This window comes from Electrona antarctica (genome assembly GCF_951216825.1).
Source record: "Electrona antarctica genome assembly, chromosome: 1".
In the NCBI taxonomy this organism is placed as follows: Eukaryota; Metazoa; Chordata; class Actinopteri; order Myctophiformes; family Myctophidae; genus Electrona; species Electrona antarctica.
The window spans coordinates 29,576,051-29,597,409 of NC_136806.1; the positions used below are offsets into that span (position 1 = coordinate 29,576,051).

At 43.3% G+C, this 21,359-nt stretch overlaps 3 protein-coding genes across 3 annotated transcripts; all 3 read left to right on the forward strand.

Annotated features, from left to right (window-relative positions):
- Nucleotides 1-6,214: 6,214 nt before the first annotated feature.
- LOC306920002 (ubiquitin carboxyl-terminal hydrolase isozyme L3-like) lies at nucleotides 6,215-6,916 on the forward strand (the record flags this gene model as incomplete). Its single annotated transcript, XM_079496590.1, has 1 exon — nucleotides 6,215-6,916. One exon carries the CDS (start codon nucleotides 6,215-6,217, stop codon nucleotides 6,914-6,916), a length of 702 nt encoding a protein of 233 aa, XP_079352716.1.
- Nucleotides 6,917-8,674: 1,758 nt separating this feature from the next.
- LOC306921095 (NADH dehydrogenase [ubiquinone] 1 alpha subcomplex subunit 7-like) lies at nucleotides 8,675-9,007 on the forward strand (the record flags this gene model as incomplete). The annotated part of the gene is made up of 1 exon (XM_079498208.1): nucleotides 8,675-9,007. One exon carries the CDS (start codon nucleotides 8,675-8,677, stop codon nucleotides 9,005-9,007), a length of 333 nt encoding a protein of 110 aa, XP_079354334.1.
- A 10,655-nt stretch (nucleotides 9,008-19,662) lies between these two features.
- On the forward strand, nucleotides 19,663-20,154 carry LOC306920012 (membrane-associated progesterone receptor component 2-like; the record flags this gene model as incomplete). Its single annotated transcript, XM_079496602.1, has 1 exon — nucleotides 19,663-20,154. One exon carries the CDS (start codon nucleotides 19,663-19,665, stop codon nucleotides 20,152-20,154), a length of 492 nt encoding a protein of 163 aa, XP_079352728.1.
- Between the last annotated feature and the right edge of the window lie 1,205 nt (nucleotides 20,155-21,359).

Below are 21,359 nucleotides of genomic sequence, written 5' to 3' on the forward strand. Positions count from 1 at the left end.
ACTGTGGGGATTAGGTGATTAACTCTGAAAGTGTACAAATGTTGCAGGCAAATCCATCATTTAAAACAAAAAAAAGAACATATGGATGGGTTCCATGTAATTTCAGATTTATTGCAGCAATGAACTTCAATCCAGGTATTGATTTTTTCCCAAGCTGCATTCTAAATGTTGCTGCAGGGACTGCTTCCAATTCAATTAGTGTGTGCACGCACATGCACGCACGCACGCACGCACTGCACACAGATGGAAAGTAACTAAGTATAGGCTGCATTTACACAATTTTTACCTTACTGGAATATTTACAATTTTCAATTATTTTACTTCTACTCTATCTCAGAGGCAAATACACTGCATGAAAAGAGAGATAATCATGAATATTATGGGCAATGCATTTGCCCATCAGCAAACATAGGCCTACATATAGTGGAAGATTTGCATCTAAAGAATACCTTGAACTACATTGGCCTTCCTATATTATCGTCCGATATTTGCATACAAAAATGTATATCGGAGAATATCGTTAGCGGTTTTATTTATTTAATTTTTTAATGAATTTAAATTTCTTTATTTGGAAAACCTTACATTTTTGAATGCATATAACGGGGCATCACAATTAGGCATAATGTGTTAATTAGAACCGCATAGATCGGTAGTTGAAATCGGTATCGGAAATTAGGAGGAGTTGGACAATATCGGGATACCCGATATCGACAAAAAAGTCAATATTGGACATCCCTAATTTATTTTCAGATTTAGATTAATACAAAACATAAATTATACAACAGGTAATTCCCACAAAGCAATCTGATTGGCTGAAATAGATATCTACCCTTGTTTCAAACGAGCATGACAGCACACCTAACAGGTGACCTTACACTACCCGATAATCTGGCATTTGTTGACCGAAATAACAATTCTCATACGTTCTCTAAGACAAGACTTATTTTACCGGTACATGTAGTTACCGGTATGCAGATATTTAACAATAATTTAACTCTTGAGAGTGTTTCATGTTACGCTCTCAAGAGTTAAAGATCTATAAGGGTCCATTTGTGACCAGATTTGATTGAGAGCCTGCCATCGCGCAAACTCCAGCTTTTCACCAGAGGAGAAAAACGTTTTATTTTATTTTTATCCAAAATGAGTTAATAGCACAGGCAGACTCTTCACATACTAGATACTAGAGCATGTCTGAAATAAGTGTCAGAGCTGAAATCAACATGTAAATATGAAATAAATGCTTAAACATGTAGCTAGGCGTAATGTTAGAGACCACAGAAGTGAACCTTTCAAGCCTGTTTTCTCAACTCGCTGTTTTCTGCAAGACATTACTCTATAAGCCGTATCTCCAAAACTGATGGGTCAAACTGAACAACCAATGTGTCAATTTGAAGCTATGAGTCCTTACTTTCATATGACATGAAAAACGAAAATTCAAAAAATCCAATGGCAGTCCCTCAGTAAAATGTGGTTACTAAATCTCCATCATTCAGCTGGGGACCACCTGAAACCCTCACCACTGGTGGTCCTCGGACCACTGGTTGAAAACCACTCGCCCTGGAGGAAAAAACTAAAACAGCCTGCACACAAGACCTACCGGAGAACAAACTGACAGACAATGGCCTACCCCATTAAAAAATGCGTCGAAAATAGCCAATCTATCCAAGTTCACAACGTGTCACCAACGCAATGTGTTGTGAGCTTGTAGATCTTTTTATTTTGTCACTCGCTGCTAAGATCGTCTTTTGATGTCTTTTTATATGTGTATTGATTCAGAATGGTCTCGCCGCCAAGCAGCGTCCCCGTTGCTAGGTAACGCTCGACTGGCCTGCATGTGGTCCATCAATTAAATAACTCCCTGCCGTCCGCCGCCATTACAAGTGTGAACTTTAAACACCTTTTCTCAGAATTGAGGCTCAGATTGAGGTGTTTGAACAGAACGCCATGGATTGACTGATACATCACATGACTCCAGTGATATTGTGTGATATCTGTGTGATGTTTGGACAACATATGAAGGAGTTGTAGGAAAAAGTGTGTCTTGAAAAATTTACAATTTTCAATTTAGGCATTTAGCAAGAACAAAAACATGGTAATACATCAAATGCATAAAAAAATCACCATGAATCATACGTAAGCTAAGAACAATGGAATGTCTATAAAATGAAACTATGCGTATACGCTATAGAGTGCTATGTGTACATAACATGCTATCTAAGTTACATAAGTTGAGCCTATGCATACGCCTGTAAGGTCGTTGAAACTATGCGGGCCCTGCCATGTTAAGTAAACAGATGGGTGGGTCAGAGCATATTTTTTGATTTTTTTACATAATTCTTTGCTTTAATGTCCCATTATTATGTTTATGCTTTATTTGGGGGCCCACTTGCAAGAACCATGGCCCGTAACAGCTCACCTTCAAATCACAGCTAAGCAGACATTCTGAGATGCAGCCTGTGCAAAGGCCAGCAGAAAACACAAGATCTCAAACACTCCTTCTTGGCCTCCAGCACGGATCTCATCATTTCCACATTGTTAATCTGAGTGTTTTAATGTCCTCCTTCATGTCTGTGACATCTCCTGTATGACAAGCCAAGTGGATGGGAGTCCCTTTGTTCTTTCTCTTCTGGTTACTGTCTCTCTCTTTTGTTCTCCTCATGTCCTCTCTCTCTCTCTCTCTCTCTCTCTCTCTCTCTCTCTCTCTCTCTCTCTCTCTCTCTCTCGCTGTCTCTGTGTCTTCACAAGGGTGCCGGAAACAACTCAAACGGGCAATTTACACTATAGGCCTCAGTTTCTTTCCAAACTATCAAAACAGACACATTGTTCCAAGAAGAAAAGGGCAGATTCACGCTTCAGGATGTTGAAAAGGACAAAGAAAGCTTTGGGACAAAAACCTAAAAAGACAAAGATGCAGAAGAAAGAAAGACAATGAAAATACAGCTGCAAGCAGCGATAAGGCGGGACCAAGCAATAAGCCCTTTTAGGCTGCTAAACAGTTCCACTTTAGGTCACCCAGCGGTATTGTACCTGTTTGCACCCCAGGCAGGCAGGCAGGCAGGCAGGCAGGGCGGGCGGGCGGGCAGGCAGGCAGGCAGGCAGGCAGGCAGGCAAAGACGGAGGCTTGACAGTGAGATAGTGAATAAGGAAATTGGAAAGAATGCAGGGTCAGAGAGCGATGAGAGCAGGATGAGAGTGATAAGATATTGAAAGAAACGAGAGGAGAGGGTCAGTGGGGGTTGAAGGACAGCATGGTGATTAGTTCTAATGTAACCAGACACTATCTCGTTTATCACTTGGATCTCTCTCTCTCTCTCTCTCTCTCCGCACGCACGCACGCACGCACGCACGCACGCACGCACGCACGCACGCACGCACGCACGCACGCACGCACGCACGCACGCACACACACACACACACACACACATGCACACATGCACACATGCACAATACTGCAGTGCAAGGGAGTGCAACAGCTACATATTTGTGCTATTGACATGTTGGGCAAAGTTTTTAAGATGAAAGGGTATTTCCTGATTATTAAAGAGCTGGAGAGATGGGGAGATCCATGTTACTGAACAAACACTCTATGCAATGACTACAATCAATAGGCCTATATAGTGCTTTAACCTTTTACTCTAACAAAACACTTTTTAATTTTAACTTAAAGAGAAAAATTATAACTTCCCTACCATTAAGTCACGATGACAGTGTGTTACAATATATTAAAAAAAAATCCCACCCGTGTAAAGTGGGATTCATGACGTAAAATAGACACTATGCCTATTTGGTCAGACACTATGACGTGAAATTGTACATTCATTGTCAATGGGATTTTTTTTTTTGTGTAGGACGAAGTTTCCTATATATTCACTAAATGAAGTTGTGTTCAACGCAGATTCAGGAGTGGAGAACGCCCACTGCTCAACCTGATCACTCAGCTTCCCTATCTCCTTATCGAGTTCACCTGCGTCCTACAGTCTCACAGCCAATCACGTAACATTCCCCACAGCATAAATACACCTCATCTCATCCCTTACCTGCTTGATACTGCCTCGCACTTTCAAATCCCCCCCCCTCCTCCCCAACTAACCCCCTTCATCCTCAGCCTTGCCCCGCTAACACTTCTTTCCCTCTCCTTCTCCTAGGAGCTCCGAGGGGGGCAGCGTCCGAGCCGAGGCGACCGATCGCTCCCGAGCAGAGCACGGATGTCGCCATGCTCCAGAGACTACACCCCCCACCCTGAGTCTCGCCCTCCCCGGGCTCCTCATCAATACACCTACATCTCACTTGTGCAATAAACACCCCTAAACTTGAGCAGTGGTGTGGTCTCTTACTAGTGAAAAGCTGAATATAGGACAGACTAGCGCCAGTACATTTCCCATTCACTTGTCCAGGCACAAAAGTCACTTGTCCGGAGCACGAGCAGACACAAATACATTTTAAATCAACTTACTGTAGGTTGGTTTTGGTGAAAACATTTTTGAATATAAGGTGACTATTCTCAGTTTACAAGTTACTCCGACGGTTAAACACACCGCTATTTCGAACCGCTATTTCGAAGAATGTGTGCGTGCCGTACGTGCGTGCGCGTGCGTCACTACAAAGTCACAAGGCTGCTGTGTGTGCCAGACAGTGACTCTCTCTCTCTCTTTCAAAGAACTATATGATATTTGAGCTGCGCAAGAAAATGCCATTCCACCAAACACTCTCTCTCTCTCTCTCTCTCTATGAGCGTATCTCGCTCGTTGACAATTAAGCCAGCCAGAATAGAGAAAAATAATTAAGCATATACTGTATACGTGGCTGGTTAAGACTCACGTGTGGCTTCCATGTGCGGTTAGGTTTCTGGTTTAAGGACTTCAGTGTTTTGTACCATACTATTGTATGAGTACCGAACAAAGAATGTTTTCTTTCGCCATCTTTGTTGAAGAAGAGTCTGGGCAATTAACGTTTAGTCTTACTATCAGATTTATGTTCAATAGTTCCAGTAGTTCTGCATCAGGGCGTTTCCTGTCTGGATATTTATTAAAGACTTCCTTCACTGCCTGTAAACCCGCTTCTGTTTCGATGTTTGTGTACAAACTATCAATATCGATTGAAAATAAAAATGCATTTTGTGGTACAGTTATGGCTTTGATTTTATTAGTCAAAGTCAGTGTCCCTGATATAGCTGGCATGTTTTATAGACAGGGGGTTCAGAAAGTGTTCAATATATTCAGCTGTTTGGTACGTTTCACTACCACAGTCAGAGACAATGGGTCTCCCTGCTGGAATCTCGTATGGTGCAGTCCATGCGCTCGCATCCTTATGTATTTTTGGTAATAGATAGAAGATCCGTGCACGTGGAGTGTCCTGTCCTATTAAGTATTTGGCTGTTTGTAGTTTATGTACTTTTTTTCTTTAAGTTTGCATATTATTTCTGATGAGTCAATTATATGATTTGCTCAATCCACTCTTGACGACGTTAATCAAGGTTGAAACATTACATTTTGTAGCCTGGTTAACCACTCCCCCTTGAAATCGCATTTCCATTCATATGTGTGGAGTCTGTTAATGCATGGTTTGTTGCGGGAGTACAGCGTTGACAGACAACCCCTTCAGCCAATCAGCGTAAAAAACTGACGTCATCTCCTATCCCCAATTAGTGAACGACACTAGCCCGGAACACAGAACCTGTCCAAAAGCTGGAACCGTTATATGCAATTTCGGTATAACAGTAGTATTATAGTTTATAACAGTAATAGTACTGTTATAATTGCATGAATACGTATGGTACTTTACTTAACTTAGTACAAGTTGGACTGCAGGCCTGACTTGGAAGTATTTCATGTGGTATTGTCCACACACAGTGTTAATCTGGGAGTACTTCTTCCACCACTGAATGTCCTCCATATTTGGGCAGCACTGACCCGGAAACCCCATATGTGGGCCTGGTTGATATAATAGTGACGACGCAAGCGTGCATCTTAAAACCAGCCCGCTCAGCTAGTACCAAACCAGTGTCGACCTGATTCAGGACTGAAGACCATTAGTTTGCAGGTTCGAAGAGGACACATCGATCCACTAGAGTTGAGATATAACCACAAGACCAGGATACAATTTTATATAAGAACTGTCCGTCAGGAAGTTCAAGTTTCCATAAGACCTGTTTGTTAAGAAGTCAAGGTTTCTATAACTGTTAAGAAGTCAGGCTATCGATAACTGTCCGTTAAGAATGGCCGAACAACGCTGGCTACCGCTGGAGGCTAACCCAGACATCATGAACCAGTTAATCGGTCAGCTGGGCATGCTTCCGAGCTGGCAGTTCGGGGACGTGTACGGCTTGGATGAAGACGACCTGAGCAACGTGCCGAGGCCGGTGTGCGCCGTCCTCCTGCTCTTCCCCATCACAGAGGCGTACGAGGCCTTCAAGCTCCAGGAGGAGGAGAAGATCGACACGCAGGGGCAAGAGGTGGTGTCCGCCGAAGTCTACTTCATTAAGCAGACCATCGGGAACGCCTGCGGAACAATCGGCCTGCTCCATGCTGTGGCCAACAACCGGGAGCAGCTGGAGTTTAAGCCTGACTCTCCACTGAAGACCTTCCTGGACGAGTCATCGAAGATGAGCCCGGAGGAGAAGGCTGCCCTCCTGGAGAAGGCCGAGGGCATCCACGGTGCACACGAGTCCTGCGCTCAGGAGGGACAGAGTGAGGCGCCAAGCGCAGATGAGAAACAGGACAAACACTTCATAGCACTGGTGAACGTCGGAGGGGATTTGTATGAGCTGGACGGCCGCAAGCCCTTCCCCATTGTCCATGGGAAGACCTCAGACGAAAAATTCCTCGAGGACGCCATAGGGGTGTGTAAGACCTTCATGGCGCGCGATCCGGAGGATCTGCGCTTCTCGGTCGTGGCGCTTTCCAAAGCATCGCCATGAAGCCGCTCTCCTCATTGCGCACACCAAGGTCTTAGTAGTGCCGGGCCACAGCAGAAGGATTCAAATGATAGTCTGAATAAAGTGGCCACATACTGGTAGCCAAAGTGGCAATATTTTATTCCACCCGAGTAATGAAAACCAACGTTTCTGCAGCTAAATTGCCTTCTTCAGGGTAGCCGGTGTACTCATTATCATGGGTGTTGAGATGAGGGAGCACATAATATGTGCTCCCTCGGTACATATTATGTACATATTATGTACCGCTTTATTTTACCTCCACACTAAATCTCGTCAGCCAAAAATCTCTTCAGTGATTCTCAAGCAATTTTTTTTGTGTCAATGATCCCATTATACATTAGGCCACGGACCCCCTGGAACCCCTTCAAGGACCCTAGGGTTCATTGGACCACAATAACCACTGCTAGAGGAGCTTATTTTTTCCATTGTTAACGTTTTCTATACTTTTTGAAATATTTAACTTTGGTGAATATATTTATATATATATAACAGTGAAACAATCTACAAGCTCACACATGTTGTAAGCTTGTATCTTTCACAATTTCAATGCAAAACTCTTGTATGATGAAGTAGGGTGTTGATTTTAAGAAAGGAACAAAAAAAACAAAAAAAAAACATAAAAAGTTGAATCTGGAGTCTACCATATCTACCATGATTATCAGAGCGCTTTCAGAAGCCAAGAGGACGTCTTTAGAAGGTGGTCGAACGTGGTCTGAAAATATTGCCAAATATGGAGTCATTATGTTAGAAGACTGATGTCAGTTCTTTTTGAGGGGTGCTAGCCCTCCAATGCATGGCTTTTGAAGATTGTGTGGTCATGTCGCAGCCAAGTCGATGGACTTTAATGCTTGTTATAGGGCACTAAATGATGACGTGAGATCACTTGTGGCCAATATAAATACATATTGTGACTAATTCCGTTTTATACAATAATAACACATTCATGAATCGTCTAGGACGATGACAGTGTCAGACTGTTTGCCACAACATTAAAGCACGAGAAGGAAATACTTTCTAGACAGTATGACAGTGGGAATGATCAGGGGCGATGACTAGTTTGAGAAATGCTAAGATGGCAATGGTCTATTGACTTTAAACCATGTGATGTCGTGTCGCAGCCACAGTGGGCACCCCTCACTTAAACCCCAGCATTTGTAATGTGGGGAAAGCTTTTGCTGAAAATAGCAGAAAACACAAAATGCACGTGTTCAGCGCTGAGGGACTCTATCAAGTCAACACCCCAGGAAGTTTGAAAGTAATTTTCCACTGCGCACAAACTGTGGTGGAACAATCTCCCACCTCGTGTTAGAACATCTCAAACCTGTGTTTATTTAAATCAAGTTTGAAAACACACTTGTACTCCTTGGCATTTTACCCAGACTGAGAGTTGATGTTTCAGATAGGCAATGCGTCTACTGGGCTTTTGCTGTTAATTTATGGCTGTTTACATTGTATTTATTTGTATGCATTTTTGTTTTAGAATTGTTTTACTCAGTATACAGCACTTTTACGCAACGCTGTTTTAAATATGCTTTGTAAATAATTAGGATTGAACTGGGCCCATTTGGACCCCTTGGACCCCTGGTTGTCCCCTGACCGGATGTTGAGAACCAATGCATTATGTGACATCACATGACACCTTTATAAATGGGAGCATTAGAGACTGTTTTGCTGTAAAGTTCCTTTGTCGAAAATAAGTCTCTACATTAAACCAGACTGCCCTTCACTCCAACAACAATAATGGCGACCGCTACAAAGATCATTCGGAGGCTCCGAAATGCACTGTCCGGGCACGACCTTCAAGCGAAACCTCAGCTGCGATACGGAGAGATATCCAAGAGGACCCAGCCGGCGGCCACCCTGCCCGAGGGCCCAAGCCACAAGGGCGCGGATAACTACTATTGCAGCCGAGATGGGCGCAGGGAGTGTGTTCCAGCCACAGTCATCATGTCTGCTCAGATGGCCCTCACTGCTGGACGCCAGGCTCCCGGAGGTGGTCCGTCGAAGCTACCAGTGACTCCCGCTCCCGTGTATAAGGAGCCACCCCTCTCCGCTGACCAGCCGTACCTCTGAACGGCAATACTTATCGTCCGTCCAGTGGTGGAAAGTGACTGAGTGCTGTACTTTTACAGTACCATTTACTGTACCATTTTGACCATTTTACTTTCCTTTTTTTTTCAATTTGTTCAACTTTTAATTTTACTCCACTGCATCTCAAGAGTGAAATATTGTGCTTGTTTTTTTGTTGGTTTTTTGTTTAGCTTTTTCAATTTTTGGGGGTAACACTTAGCCCCCTCCTATATATGCACAGCTTTGTGTGTGTCTGTAGCACGGAATGTGATGATTTGATTGGCTGAGCACGGAATGTGATGATGTATGATGATAACAGCTCTCCTCACTTCACACAAGTGTGATATTTTACTCCACTACAGTTATTAGACGTTAGTTAATAGTTATTTTGTAGATTTGGATTGTTATTCAGTATTTTAGCTGTGACGTGAGCGCCCCCTCCTGAGATACATCCGGGTCCTACTTTGTGTCGCTTTTGTGTCCCCATAGAGTTATACTGTGACGCTCCGTCGGACTAAATCTGAGACGAAAACAACCACGAAAGTCTCATTTTACTGCTTTCCTCGCAACAACAAAGCTGCGCTGCTCTCCCAAATCTGGCGGTGACAGGCCGTCTGCCCCACACGGAATACTATCGCCATTTTATTTCATTGTGTCAACTAAATCCTAATTAATGCAAACTAGATTCAACATACTCAAGCCTGCAAACATTCTAAATATGCCCCCGAAATATTTTACTGAGCAAATGGACTGTTACCACCTTCAATAATAATGATAATAATAGTCTTTATTGTCTCCACATCATTTTTTTTTGTCATAGGCACTTGTACAAAACATTAATAATTCTACTCGAGTTGGAAGCATTAAGACCCATTTTAACCCTCAATGGCTTCCTTTCTGAAAAATAACGTCATTGTAAAAAGATTCACGCGTTTGGATATTCTATTTACAATGAGATGCGGACGGGAGCTGGTGCCACTTGGACCCGGACGTTACGTAGCACTACAAAATGACGTCGGACTTAAATACTGAATTACAAAACCCACTTCAGCCCTATTTAAACTTTGGCTATTTGGGAATAGCCAATCTACAAGCTCACAGCGTGTTGCATCGCAACACATTGTGAGCTTGTAGATCTGCTATTTTCAAAATAGGTTTATACATTTTTATACATTTTCTACAGTATAGATTTTTTTGTACCACAACTGTCATCCATCTAACATCAATGACACAACCTATTATGCCAATGTGGCAACACGTTAGGGTGATAAAGGATAGAGACGGGGTGTTTTGACACGTGAAGACATGCGTGTCGGGGAATATGGAAGGAGTGGTTTTGGGGGACTGATTAATGAAGAAAATGAGAGAAGGGGGGTGGTGTGGGGGTGCTGAACCAGAAAGGGGGGTTGGAAGGAAGGATCCAGGGCAGCTACGAAAAGGATGGAAAATAGTAAGGCAGGTGACATATGAGTTGGTGTGGGAATGTTTATTAGAGACTGCAGTGTTCAACACAATATTGGAAAGTCTGAGGATGCCCGAGCAGTTGCGAGGTAGGCTATAATGAGCAAGGGTTACAGAGCTCTAGTAACTACACAGAGGTATATGGCTGATTGATGAAGCTGAGGGGAAAGAGCAGTAGAAGCTACGTATACACAAATCCACATAGGGGTGCCCTGGGCGAAGCATTAAGCGCAGCTTTACACCTCAGCACTGATTAGCTACACCTGGCCTACAGGGCATTGCTTTTTGTCTGCGATTTGTCTATAGGCTAAGCGGAGAGGTGACAATTAGTGAGCAGCGGGATGCCAAGGAAGAACACTACAGATCCAGGTCGCCATGGGTGTCGATGACGAAGAACAGGGAAGGTCAGAAGGAGTTACACACTGTGTCTTTGTGGACCTAGAAAAAGCTTATGATATAGGGTGCCCAAAGAGGAAGTCGGGAGTGTCAGATAAGTATCAGAATGGTGCAGGATATTAGGACAGCGTGACAATGGTGAGGAGTGAGTTAGCCCAAAGGGCGTAGACCCCTTTTGCTATCGTGAAAATTCCGCCGTTTTAGCAGTTTTGCCAATTCTGAAGCAGAACTGAAGCTCACACTCATTCGTCAAAACACCTCTGACCTTTAGATCTCTAGGTGATTTTTTTAAATGATTTGCTCATTCCATTTTTCAGCCTTTTTTTGTCCACGTCACAGAAATTGCATTTCCATACATGCGATTGGAGTCTGACTCTGGTTACGGGACTATACAGCGTTGACCACTTCAGCCAATAAGCTTTAAAAACTGACGTCATCTCCAGTCTACCTACGTCATGTCAACCACACATACATTAACAGGTTCGGGCTGACCTGTGTAGAATCTGGGTTATTTTTCTTCCGGAGTAATCAAATTTCTGCTGTGATTGGCCGAGCTTTGCATAATGTTTGTAGCAGCTAATTGGCTGTTGTTGGTTACGTAACCAATCTATGTTTTACAATCATTTATAAAGACATAAAAAGACATGAAAAGAAAAAAATTATAATAGAATCTCGTGTTTCTCGTGTTTGGCACACTGTGGTAAAGCTCTAAACACGAGATATCTTGTGAATGGCACAGAATTTACCCTGTGGTATTAATAAAGTCTACATTTGGAGTTGTTATTGGTGACTCCTGTATAGGACTACACTATACAATGCAATCAGTGGCTTAGGATCAATAACCTTGTATGAAAAGGTATTAAATACACCTGTCCAAAATGTAATTTTAATCGCCCTTTTGTCCATAACAAAACGTGACATTGTAATTGGCTGACAATATTAGTGGGAGGGGCCTATGTAAGTGACTGCCGCAACCACACTTTGCAAATTTTCAAAATTGCGACCTTTCTAGTTATTATTATTATTGTTATTTGATTATTACCGTGGAAATGTTAGCAGTTTTGGCAGTTCTGCTATCGTTTTTCATGAAATTCGGCAATATGGTCATCACAAATGGGCTTCAATATGGTCATCACAATATGGTCATCACAAATGGGCTTCACAATATGGTCATCACAATATGGTCATCACAAATGGGCTTCAATATGGTCATCACAATATGGTCATCACAAATGGGCTTCACAATATGGTCATCACAATATGGCCATCACAATATGGTCATCACAAATGGGCTTCACAATATGGTCATCACAATATGGTCATCACAAATGGGCTTCCCCATGTGGGGTTTAATGGGATACCCCGGCCCTAACCTGGTCATTTCTGTGTGGTTAATACGTTTTTTTTTTTCAAATTGGCTGAAGGGGTTGTTTGTCAACACTGTAGTCCCGTAACCAGAGTCCAGCTTCAGCTCAATTCCTGAGGGGTCCTCACAGCCCTCTACCATATTGCTCACGAAACTGCTAAAATGTTGGAATTTTCACGAAAACAATGAGAACTAGAAATGCACTCTGTCAAGGTGCCAACTTGCGCCTTGCACGGCCTACTTGTGAATATAGTGACAAAATAGCAGCCAGGATAATGAGACTCGCAGGACACTGCCAGAGGCACCAAGAGCTCCCAGCCAGCAAACTGGTGCTGTGGGAACCAACACATGGGCACCGTCACGAGGACGTCCCATACTAACATATTATGTGGATGTACTCAAGAAAGATGCAGGAGCGCAAAGCACCAACGAGCTGGCCGGATGTATGGAGAACCGGGATGACTGGAAGCGACGATGGAAGGCTCGTCTGAGGACGACCTAGAGAGTGAATCGTAATCTGTGATTTAGATTCAGAGAAATCAGCAGGAGAAGATTTTTGGGGATGCATTTGGCAGATCGACCAACGACTTCTGGTTTTGAAAGTTGTGCAATAGGCGCTCATAGACTGTAGTGTGTCGCTTGCCGATATAAAAAAAAAAAAGCATTAAAAGACGGAGATCTCCATTCTGGCCAGACAACGGGTGAGTTTGAAAAGTCGGAGATCTCCGTTTTGGGCAGTTAAAGTAATAGGGTTGAGTTGGTATCGACCTAGCCTGGCTAATAAGCCAGACTAATATCACACAACACTGTCGCGGTATATCAGTCTGGGCTGGCTCCACTTGGATTTCATTTCCCGGGGGGCGGGTTCAAACATTTTCTCTTTGACGCAATTGGTCAGAGCTACTGTCAGTCAAAAGTCTCAAGCATTGAACGTCACTGTACCAAAGCCCGCCCATATTGCATACCGTGTCCCGATTGGTCCGACCTGTTCTCGATTGTAGGAAAGAGGCGTGCTACTGAGCCTCGCCAGACCGAAATCCGCTGGTAGGCAACTTTTTTTTGCCAACGGCTGATTCGGTCTGGTTTATTAACCAGGCTAGTATCGACCCGTCCCTATAGGCTGTCTGCCTATAGGGACGTGTTCGGACAGCCCCAATCCCAGCTCTCGAGTGTACACTCTCAGAGTTATAGACCCTCAAACTCCTCTCGACGGACCACCGGGGGTCCGTGGGACATCACATTTAGAACCATTGTTTTAAATGAACCCTCAACGAATAATGTGATTGGTTCATGATTTGCATATCAAAGGAAGCAATGTAATGTCTGATTGATGTAACATACGTGTCATACTGTGCTACAACAAGTAGAGTGCATGTGTTTTCATGTGCACATACTGATGTCGGAGTGACATTTGCGCGCACGTTTGCACTCTGTACACATGTGTCTACTTGCAAGCACGGGTCATCCGTGTATGTGTGTGTGTGTGTGTGTGCGTGCGTGCGTGCGTGCGTGCGTGCGTGCGTGCGTGCGTGCGTGCGTGTTCTTGTGCTTTATGATCAAAACTTTCCTTCCTGCCTTATTTCCTCCCTCCACTGAACAGAGGAGTTGGAGAGAGCGAGAGAGAAAGATCAAACACATGCTACCCTAAAAAGAAGGGGGAATCCAATTAAGGACGGAGCAAGAAGGAATGCATGCAATCTGACCATTTACCATTCCCACTGAGGGGACTAGCACATCACATCTAAGAGTTCTGATTCTGAAGCCTCGTTTGTTATGCAAAACAGAGGGACGAGAGAGAGAGAGAGAGAGAGAGAGAGAGAGAGAGAGAGAGAGAGAGAGAGAGTGTTGAATTTTAATGTATCGGCTATTGATAATACTTTTTATTATTATTACCAGTAAGACGCCCTGAGGGCGAGTGCATTCATCCACCTGGGTGACGGCAGACTGCTGGGCGAGTGCTGGCGCTTTGGCATGGGGGGTCAGATCATTATGGAATGAATTCTGTACTGGCCATATATGGAGCGTGTCTTGAGTGTCAGGGTTAAATGAGGTCAGATCAACATATGGCATGTCAGAACAGGAAGAACGTGTGGGGTTGGATAAACATTATGGAATGTCGGAACAGGTCAGCTCCATATATGGGTTTGAGGTCAGATGTAGAGTTGCCATGGCCGGCTCCATGATCTAGGTGATGATCCAGTCCTCTCCATGTATGGTTATTCAGGGTTAGATGAGGTCAGTGTCGTGATCTTCATATGGAGATGGCCATAGAGCACCGAAGTCTGATGTCAATATCGGTAGAGCATGCAAATCCACGGGTTCATGTACTTTTTATTTGCATTGTAATCCCCATAGGGGGATTTTAGATCGCCTCACATAAGAACTGTGTTTGAAAAATAAACATGTCATCCCGGCCCTTTCACTCATATGGATATGAAGAATCAACTGACTTAACTGAGAGAAAACACTAGTGTTACTGCTACTGACTTAGTTAATTTTTTGCTAGAAACAGACTGTATCATATATGACTGACTGACTGTCGCAAACAATACAGAGACACCTCCCTGACAATAACACCTTGTTTATTTTTGGACCACAATGCTTATATGAAACGATTTTAAGATGACCCCATGTCATTCTCCATAGATAAATTACTTCCGTGAACCAGGCAGAACCAGGGGATGAGCGAGTGATGTCAGGACTTCAGTGCTCTATATATGGATGTGTGATGTCACGAGGCGTGACCATATATGGAGGCGTAGGGTGACTAACTGACAGACGGGAGATGCAGGTTTTCATACAGTCGCAATTTCTGACTTGATTTGCGGGACATTGTTCTGTTTGTGTGGGACGTGGGACGGATAGTCCAATTTCAGGACTGTCCTGCGAGATGCGGGACGGGTGGTCACCCTATCCGCTCGTCGTGTCATGTAATGTTGTCTGTTGTTTTGATTTTCCTTGTGTTGATTTTCTTTCCTGGTTGAAGCGACATGGCCCGCCCTATCCTGCCTCTGATTGGCATGCAGTCTATGGAACTGCAGTAGGAGACACAAAAATAAACTCTGGGGAGTGGCTCCCTGGATGTTGAGTTAGTGGCAAGCTACTGGATCGTGAGTCTGTACAGTGTTAATATTACAAAGTGTTAATTACGTGCGCAAACAGAGCGTGCAAGTAATGTTATCAGTCAGGTGGTTTGATGCGTATGTACTTGACACTGAAACATATCATCATTACGTCACCATCGTCAACCAATTGTACCCTGGCGTTGGTACATAATCTTCATGACGATTCACGGAAAGCATACCTGCACGGTCAGCTTCCGTATGTCCGTATGACATCATATCACGTGCATTCTAAGGGACATTGGTACATATCTTCATCACGTCATGGGACATATGCTTCGTAGCATGATGGAAAACATACCTGCACGGTCAGCTTGGGGCCAGCATATGACGTCATAACATGTGCTGGCCCCGTACATACGCATCAAACCACCCAGGTAACCACATTATACCACCAACCACTCAGAAACTACATATACATACATATAGACATATACACATATATGGACATATGAGCATATGACGTGATGAATATATGTACCAATGCCAGGGTATAATTGATGATGACGTAACGATGATGTGTTCCAGTGTGATCTCGAAAAACTTATAATTAATTACCATCATTATTCTTCAACATATGTTAAAAGTATTTCATAGAGTGATATCCATGACCTATTTTCTTTTAGAAACTACAAGTGGATCCTAGACACTTCTAAAAGGATGGAACTATATTTTCTTTAGAGATAGAATATTTTACCATACTTAACAATACTACTTTTTTTCCTCCAGAAGCAAGGTATGTAGCAAATAGCTAAATCTAATAATTCAATATGTGAGGCTAAGATTTGAAAGTTTGTAGGGGTCTACAGCACTTGCACACTCTGCTTGCGCATGCAACAAGCAAGTAGGCACTCTGTAGGCACAGAGTGCAGTTCTAGTTACAATTGCACTGATGGGACATGAACCCACACAACCAAAGGGAGGAGATGAGGAGAGAGAGAGGTCTCCTCCCTCTCAGTTCTTAACCTTTTGAGTACTGAAAAACAAGCAATCTAGCTATAGTCTTTGACATAATGTTTTTTAGTCTAGTAGCTTACATTTCTCTGGGGATAGCTTCCGTTGTAGTTGAGCTATATTTAATTGAGAGTAACTGGTAGCGTAGCTTACTACATTTTCCAAGTAGCTTCACCGTGAATGTACAATCTGGAAGAATTTTGCCATGTTCTATGTCCCGACTTACGTCCGAGTAGCTACCCTAAATCAGTCCCACTAGGGCAAAACCAGGGCCACACAATCCGTTGGAACTACTCCAGAACTACTCTGCCAGGGCTGGGAGGTATACTTCTGGCGCACGGAAGGACTAGGCTCTGTGGGTTGTCTAGTGGTGGGCAATGGTTCCGCAGGGCAATGGTGCTGTGGCTCCGTCTACATTCCGGCTGTCACCCATCTCTCCGGTGGTCACCAGACTATACCTGGTTGTCACATAGTCTATTCCTATGAACCTATACCCCGTCCTATTCCCTCCACACCAATCTCTTAGAAATAACCATTCCACATAAGCTCACAGCGTAAAACACGTTAACTGGGGACAGGGACCACAGGGGTTAACTGGGGACAGGGAGGAACTCCTTATATGGTCAGCACACTCTATAGTAAGGAGGATTATCACAACAAAACAAAAAAATAAGTTTATTTATGTAATAAATAACGTGAATAAAGCTGTCATGATACCTTACCATGCCATGCCACGCCATATGCCATGCCATGCCATGTCATACCACCTAAGCTGTGGAATGCCATACCAGAGGCCCTAAGACACATCACCCTACTGAGTTATTTTATATCACAGCTAAAAACCCACTTGTTCACGATTGCTTTTACTTGAATTATGAATTGTTTTATTTTGTGTTCACCTGTTTACTTGTGTTAATATTTGTTTATTTTTGTTGTTTTATTCTACTGCACTGCATTTTATCCTGTATTGGAAAGCACTTTGTAACATTGTTTTAAAAAGTGCTTTATTATAAAGTTTATTATTATTATTATTATTATTTATACTAGTCCTTACCTGTTCTGCATATATGAACAGCAATATGAGCAGTACTGCCCCATCTGGCGGAGTCAGGTTAATATAAGGAAGTGTAGGCTACAGACAGACATTTTTCGGCGCTTTTATAGATAGATAGCACATTTAAATAATAACAACAAAGTTGTACCAAAGTGCTTTACTATACAAATATTAATAAAAACCAAACACACACTTCATTTAAAAAACACAAAGATTTGGATTAATTCGGAATATCTCTCATCTTCGCTGTTGCTAAGTCCAAAACCGCTACTTTTAACGTCATGAAGAACATAAATAACCATGCTTTCCAATGCATCCATTTACTATTTTAGTCACAGCTCTAGTTAATACCTTTAACCAGTAGCGTCTCTGAAAATCCCGAAGCCCCCCTGCAAGGATGGGGGTGGGGGCCCTTTCACCACAGTATAGCCTATAACATCACGTTAATAATAGTGCTTGCTTCAATAAGAATGTGTACATGAAATCGGATACAAATACGTTTCATGATCCGTCCAAAATGTAAATATGCTGTAAAAACACAATTGCCGGGACCAATTTGCACCGCTGCAGCCAATATAACACATGCCCGACAGTCCAGGAAGTTGAAACTTGCAGAAATGAAACAGTGTGCCCCCCCATGCTGGAGGCCCCACTGCGGTGCATCGCTTGATACCCCTACTGCAGTGACGTATCTCTGGCTTACAACCTACAGGGGACGATTCTCCAGCGTGCGTGTGGCCACGATTTTTCGCGGTTCTAGAGCAATTTGGTCCGGTTTTAGAGCGTTTCTTTTATCATTTAATAAGTATTGGTGACAACAACAACGTCAGCAATAAGCCCTTGCATAAGCCTTTGTAATTAATTTATTTCTACTTCAATACTGAGCAACACCAACAAAAAACTATGCATTTGACTATGTATTGGAAGCCTACAAGATGTAACAATGAAAATGTAGAATCTTGAAATAGCTAACAGACCACAAATCAGACTGCACAGCCACAGACAGTAACATAGAGTGAGACTACAGTGAGTCACCATGTCATGATAAGAGAGATGATTATTGATTATGAACTGCAGCAGCAGTACTGCTAGCCTGGCCGCTAGCCACCAGCGTGACTCAGCCTGTACAACACACAACAACCGGCATTCACAGCACAGGACACTGAAAGTCTGCAAGTTGACATGTTTATTTACCTGATTTCTGCTACCGCAGATCAGTCTGACGCTTTTCTTTTTTTCATATCCTGAAGTATAAAGTCGCTTCATGATGACTGATAGATCTGTGTGTTGTTGTCTTAAAAGAAACTCTCCCGTCCGAACTTGAACCGATTACACCGAAGCAAAAACACTTTGAAAGGGGGGTGTTTCCACGTGGTGGAAATAACGACCTTGGCGTTGGCATGTCTCTGATTCTGATCACTAAGGTACGCTGTTGACGGAAGATTTCACCCTTCTGAGCAGGTACACTCACTGCACAACGAACGTAAAAGGCCCCCGCCCGCCTTGCGCGCACCGTTCTTTGCGCACCGTGCGCAAAGAATGTAGTTGCGCCCTGTGCAAGGTGTGTGGGGGTCTTTTTGGGATTCGGGGGCCCTATGCAGCCTGCGTAGTCTGCGTATAGGACCAATCAGCTCTGCAGGGTCCTATATATGTGCATATGTATATGTATATATATATATATATATATATATATATATATATATATACACGTATACGTATACATATACATATACATATACATATACATATATATATATATATGCACACATTCATAATGGACCTTATACTGTACCTTATAGGCAATGACACATTACTCTGCCTCTCTGTGTGTCTCTCTCTCTGGTGAGGTGCCTACCCGGCATAAGGTCCAACAGCGAGACTTCACACATGACAGTCGAAAAGCATGATTTTCACATAAAATCCCCCCCCCCACACACACACGCACACTATACACACACGCACGCCAAATCGTGGATGTCCATATTTGGACATGAATAACTCATCATGACCTCATTGTGATGACCTCATTGCGATGACAAGTCATTGCGTATATAAGCACGGCGATTTATGAATGATATTCAGTTCGATCTTCACTAACTTGTTTCTGAATGCCTATGCAGGTGCCATAAGGCTTGCTTGTGAGACCTTCAAGACTCTCTGAGGCTCTTCCTTCAAGCAACATAATTGATTTTCGTACTTGAAGAGGGCAGCAAGTTAGATTACATTATCTGTGACGTATGACTCCAAATTTGTGCAAACTTTTATACCATCCCAACCCCCAATTGACTTATATTATGAATCAAGGATGTTGCTGAATATCAGTATTGTAGTTGTCGCAGTGGCTGCACTTTATGTGGGCTACCGGCAACTAAGGAAACGTCTGCAGGGTGGTGGGGACACCACGCAGGGGAGCGAGAACTCCAACCTTCCCAAGATGAGGAGACGTGATTTCAACCTGGAGCAGCTCCGTGAATACGACGGGGTCCAAAACCCCCGGATTCTAATGGCGGTCAACATGAAGGTCTTCGACGTCACCTCAGGCAAGCGGTTCTACGGACGAGATGGCCCGTATGGGATCTTTGCTGGCCGGGACGCGTCAAGAGGCCTGGCAACTTTCTGCCTGGAAAAGGATGCTCTGTGGGACAAGTACGATGACCTGTCCGACCTCAACGGTCCACAGATGGAGAGCGTGAGAGAGTGGGAGATGCAGTTCAAGGAAAAGTATGACTTTGTCGGAAGGCTGCTGAAGCCCGGCGAAGAGCCGTCAGAGTACACTGAAGACGAGGAAGGTGGTTAAAGATTCTCAATCTTTTTGGAATTCCAAAGACCCCCCCCAGTTTGATATGCATTAGGCCATGAACCCCCAATGGTACTAATCAGTGCTGTAAAGTACTCTCGTGTAGACTCAAAATACGACTGACTGACGAATCCGTTCCCCCAACCAAAATGTGAGAGAAAGCACAAACCCCAAACAGCTGCAAGAAACCTCTCCAACTCCCCGGAAACACATTATGAAGGTTCATTTTTCCCACTGAGCCAATCAGAGGTATGGACCTGGAACAGGAAATGGGTATGCCACCTTCTTGAAAAGGGAATTAGATATGCACAGCGCCAATTTCAGAGAGAAGTGAATGGGGTCGTGAGGTGAGGTGTTGGGATATGAGGGGGCAGGGGCGGTGGCCAAGGCCACTTGGAAGACCATTGTGTTCTATCTGTTTCTGAGTAGCAAGGCATGGGCTGGCTTAGTGTAGGATTTGTGTGCTGAAAGGGAAAGTGGGGTTCTAATCTGCCCAGCACCCCGCCCCCCCCAACAGAGAAGTGAAACAACACTGGAAAACATCATGGGGTCATTTAACAATGATCTGTAAGAACAGGGAACAATAAAGAAAAACAAAAAAAGCGGACATACATTTTCACGACCTAGGCCGCAGGGATGAATGTGCCCCTGTACATGAGAAGTACGCATTATGATCGCCAACTCAATGTGTTGGAAATGAAGGTTGGTCTTAACAGATGGAAACCTCAGGATGTCTGTGCCATGCTAAGGCACTTTCTTTTCTTGTATTTTTTTCTTCCTTTTTTGGGTAATCTTACAAATGAACCGCTTAAGCTATGAGAAGCTTATCAGTCATATATTTTTGTTGGATATTTTTGAACATTTTATTATTTCTTCCTTCGATGTAAAAAAGAAACAAAGGCACTGCTGTGGCCTTAACCAAAGCCAATGGGGTGTAAGGCTGTTGATTTTTCCATTATTTTTAAAACCCCAATGGTTTATGTTGATTCTTCCTTTATTTTTGTTTGAAGTTACTTTAGGAAATGTTAAGAGGGATCTGTTATCCTTTGCAATTTAGTTTTTGTTGTTCCCAGCCAAGCATGTCCAATATTAATTGGCTTATCTATCTATTGCGTTTCAAAGTTAACAGGTGTGAAATGTCCCAAAATGTGTCATGACATTTCAAACATCTGAATTTGATTGGTGTAACATACCCTTAAATGAAT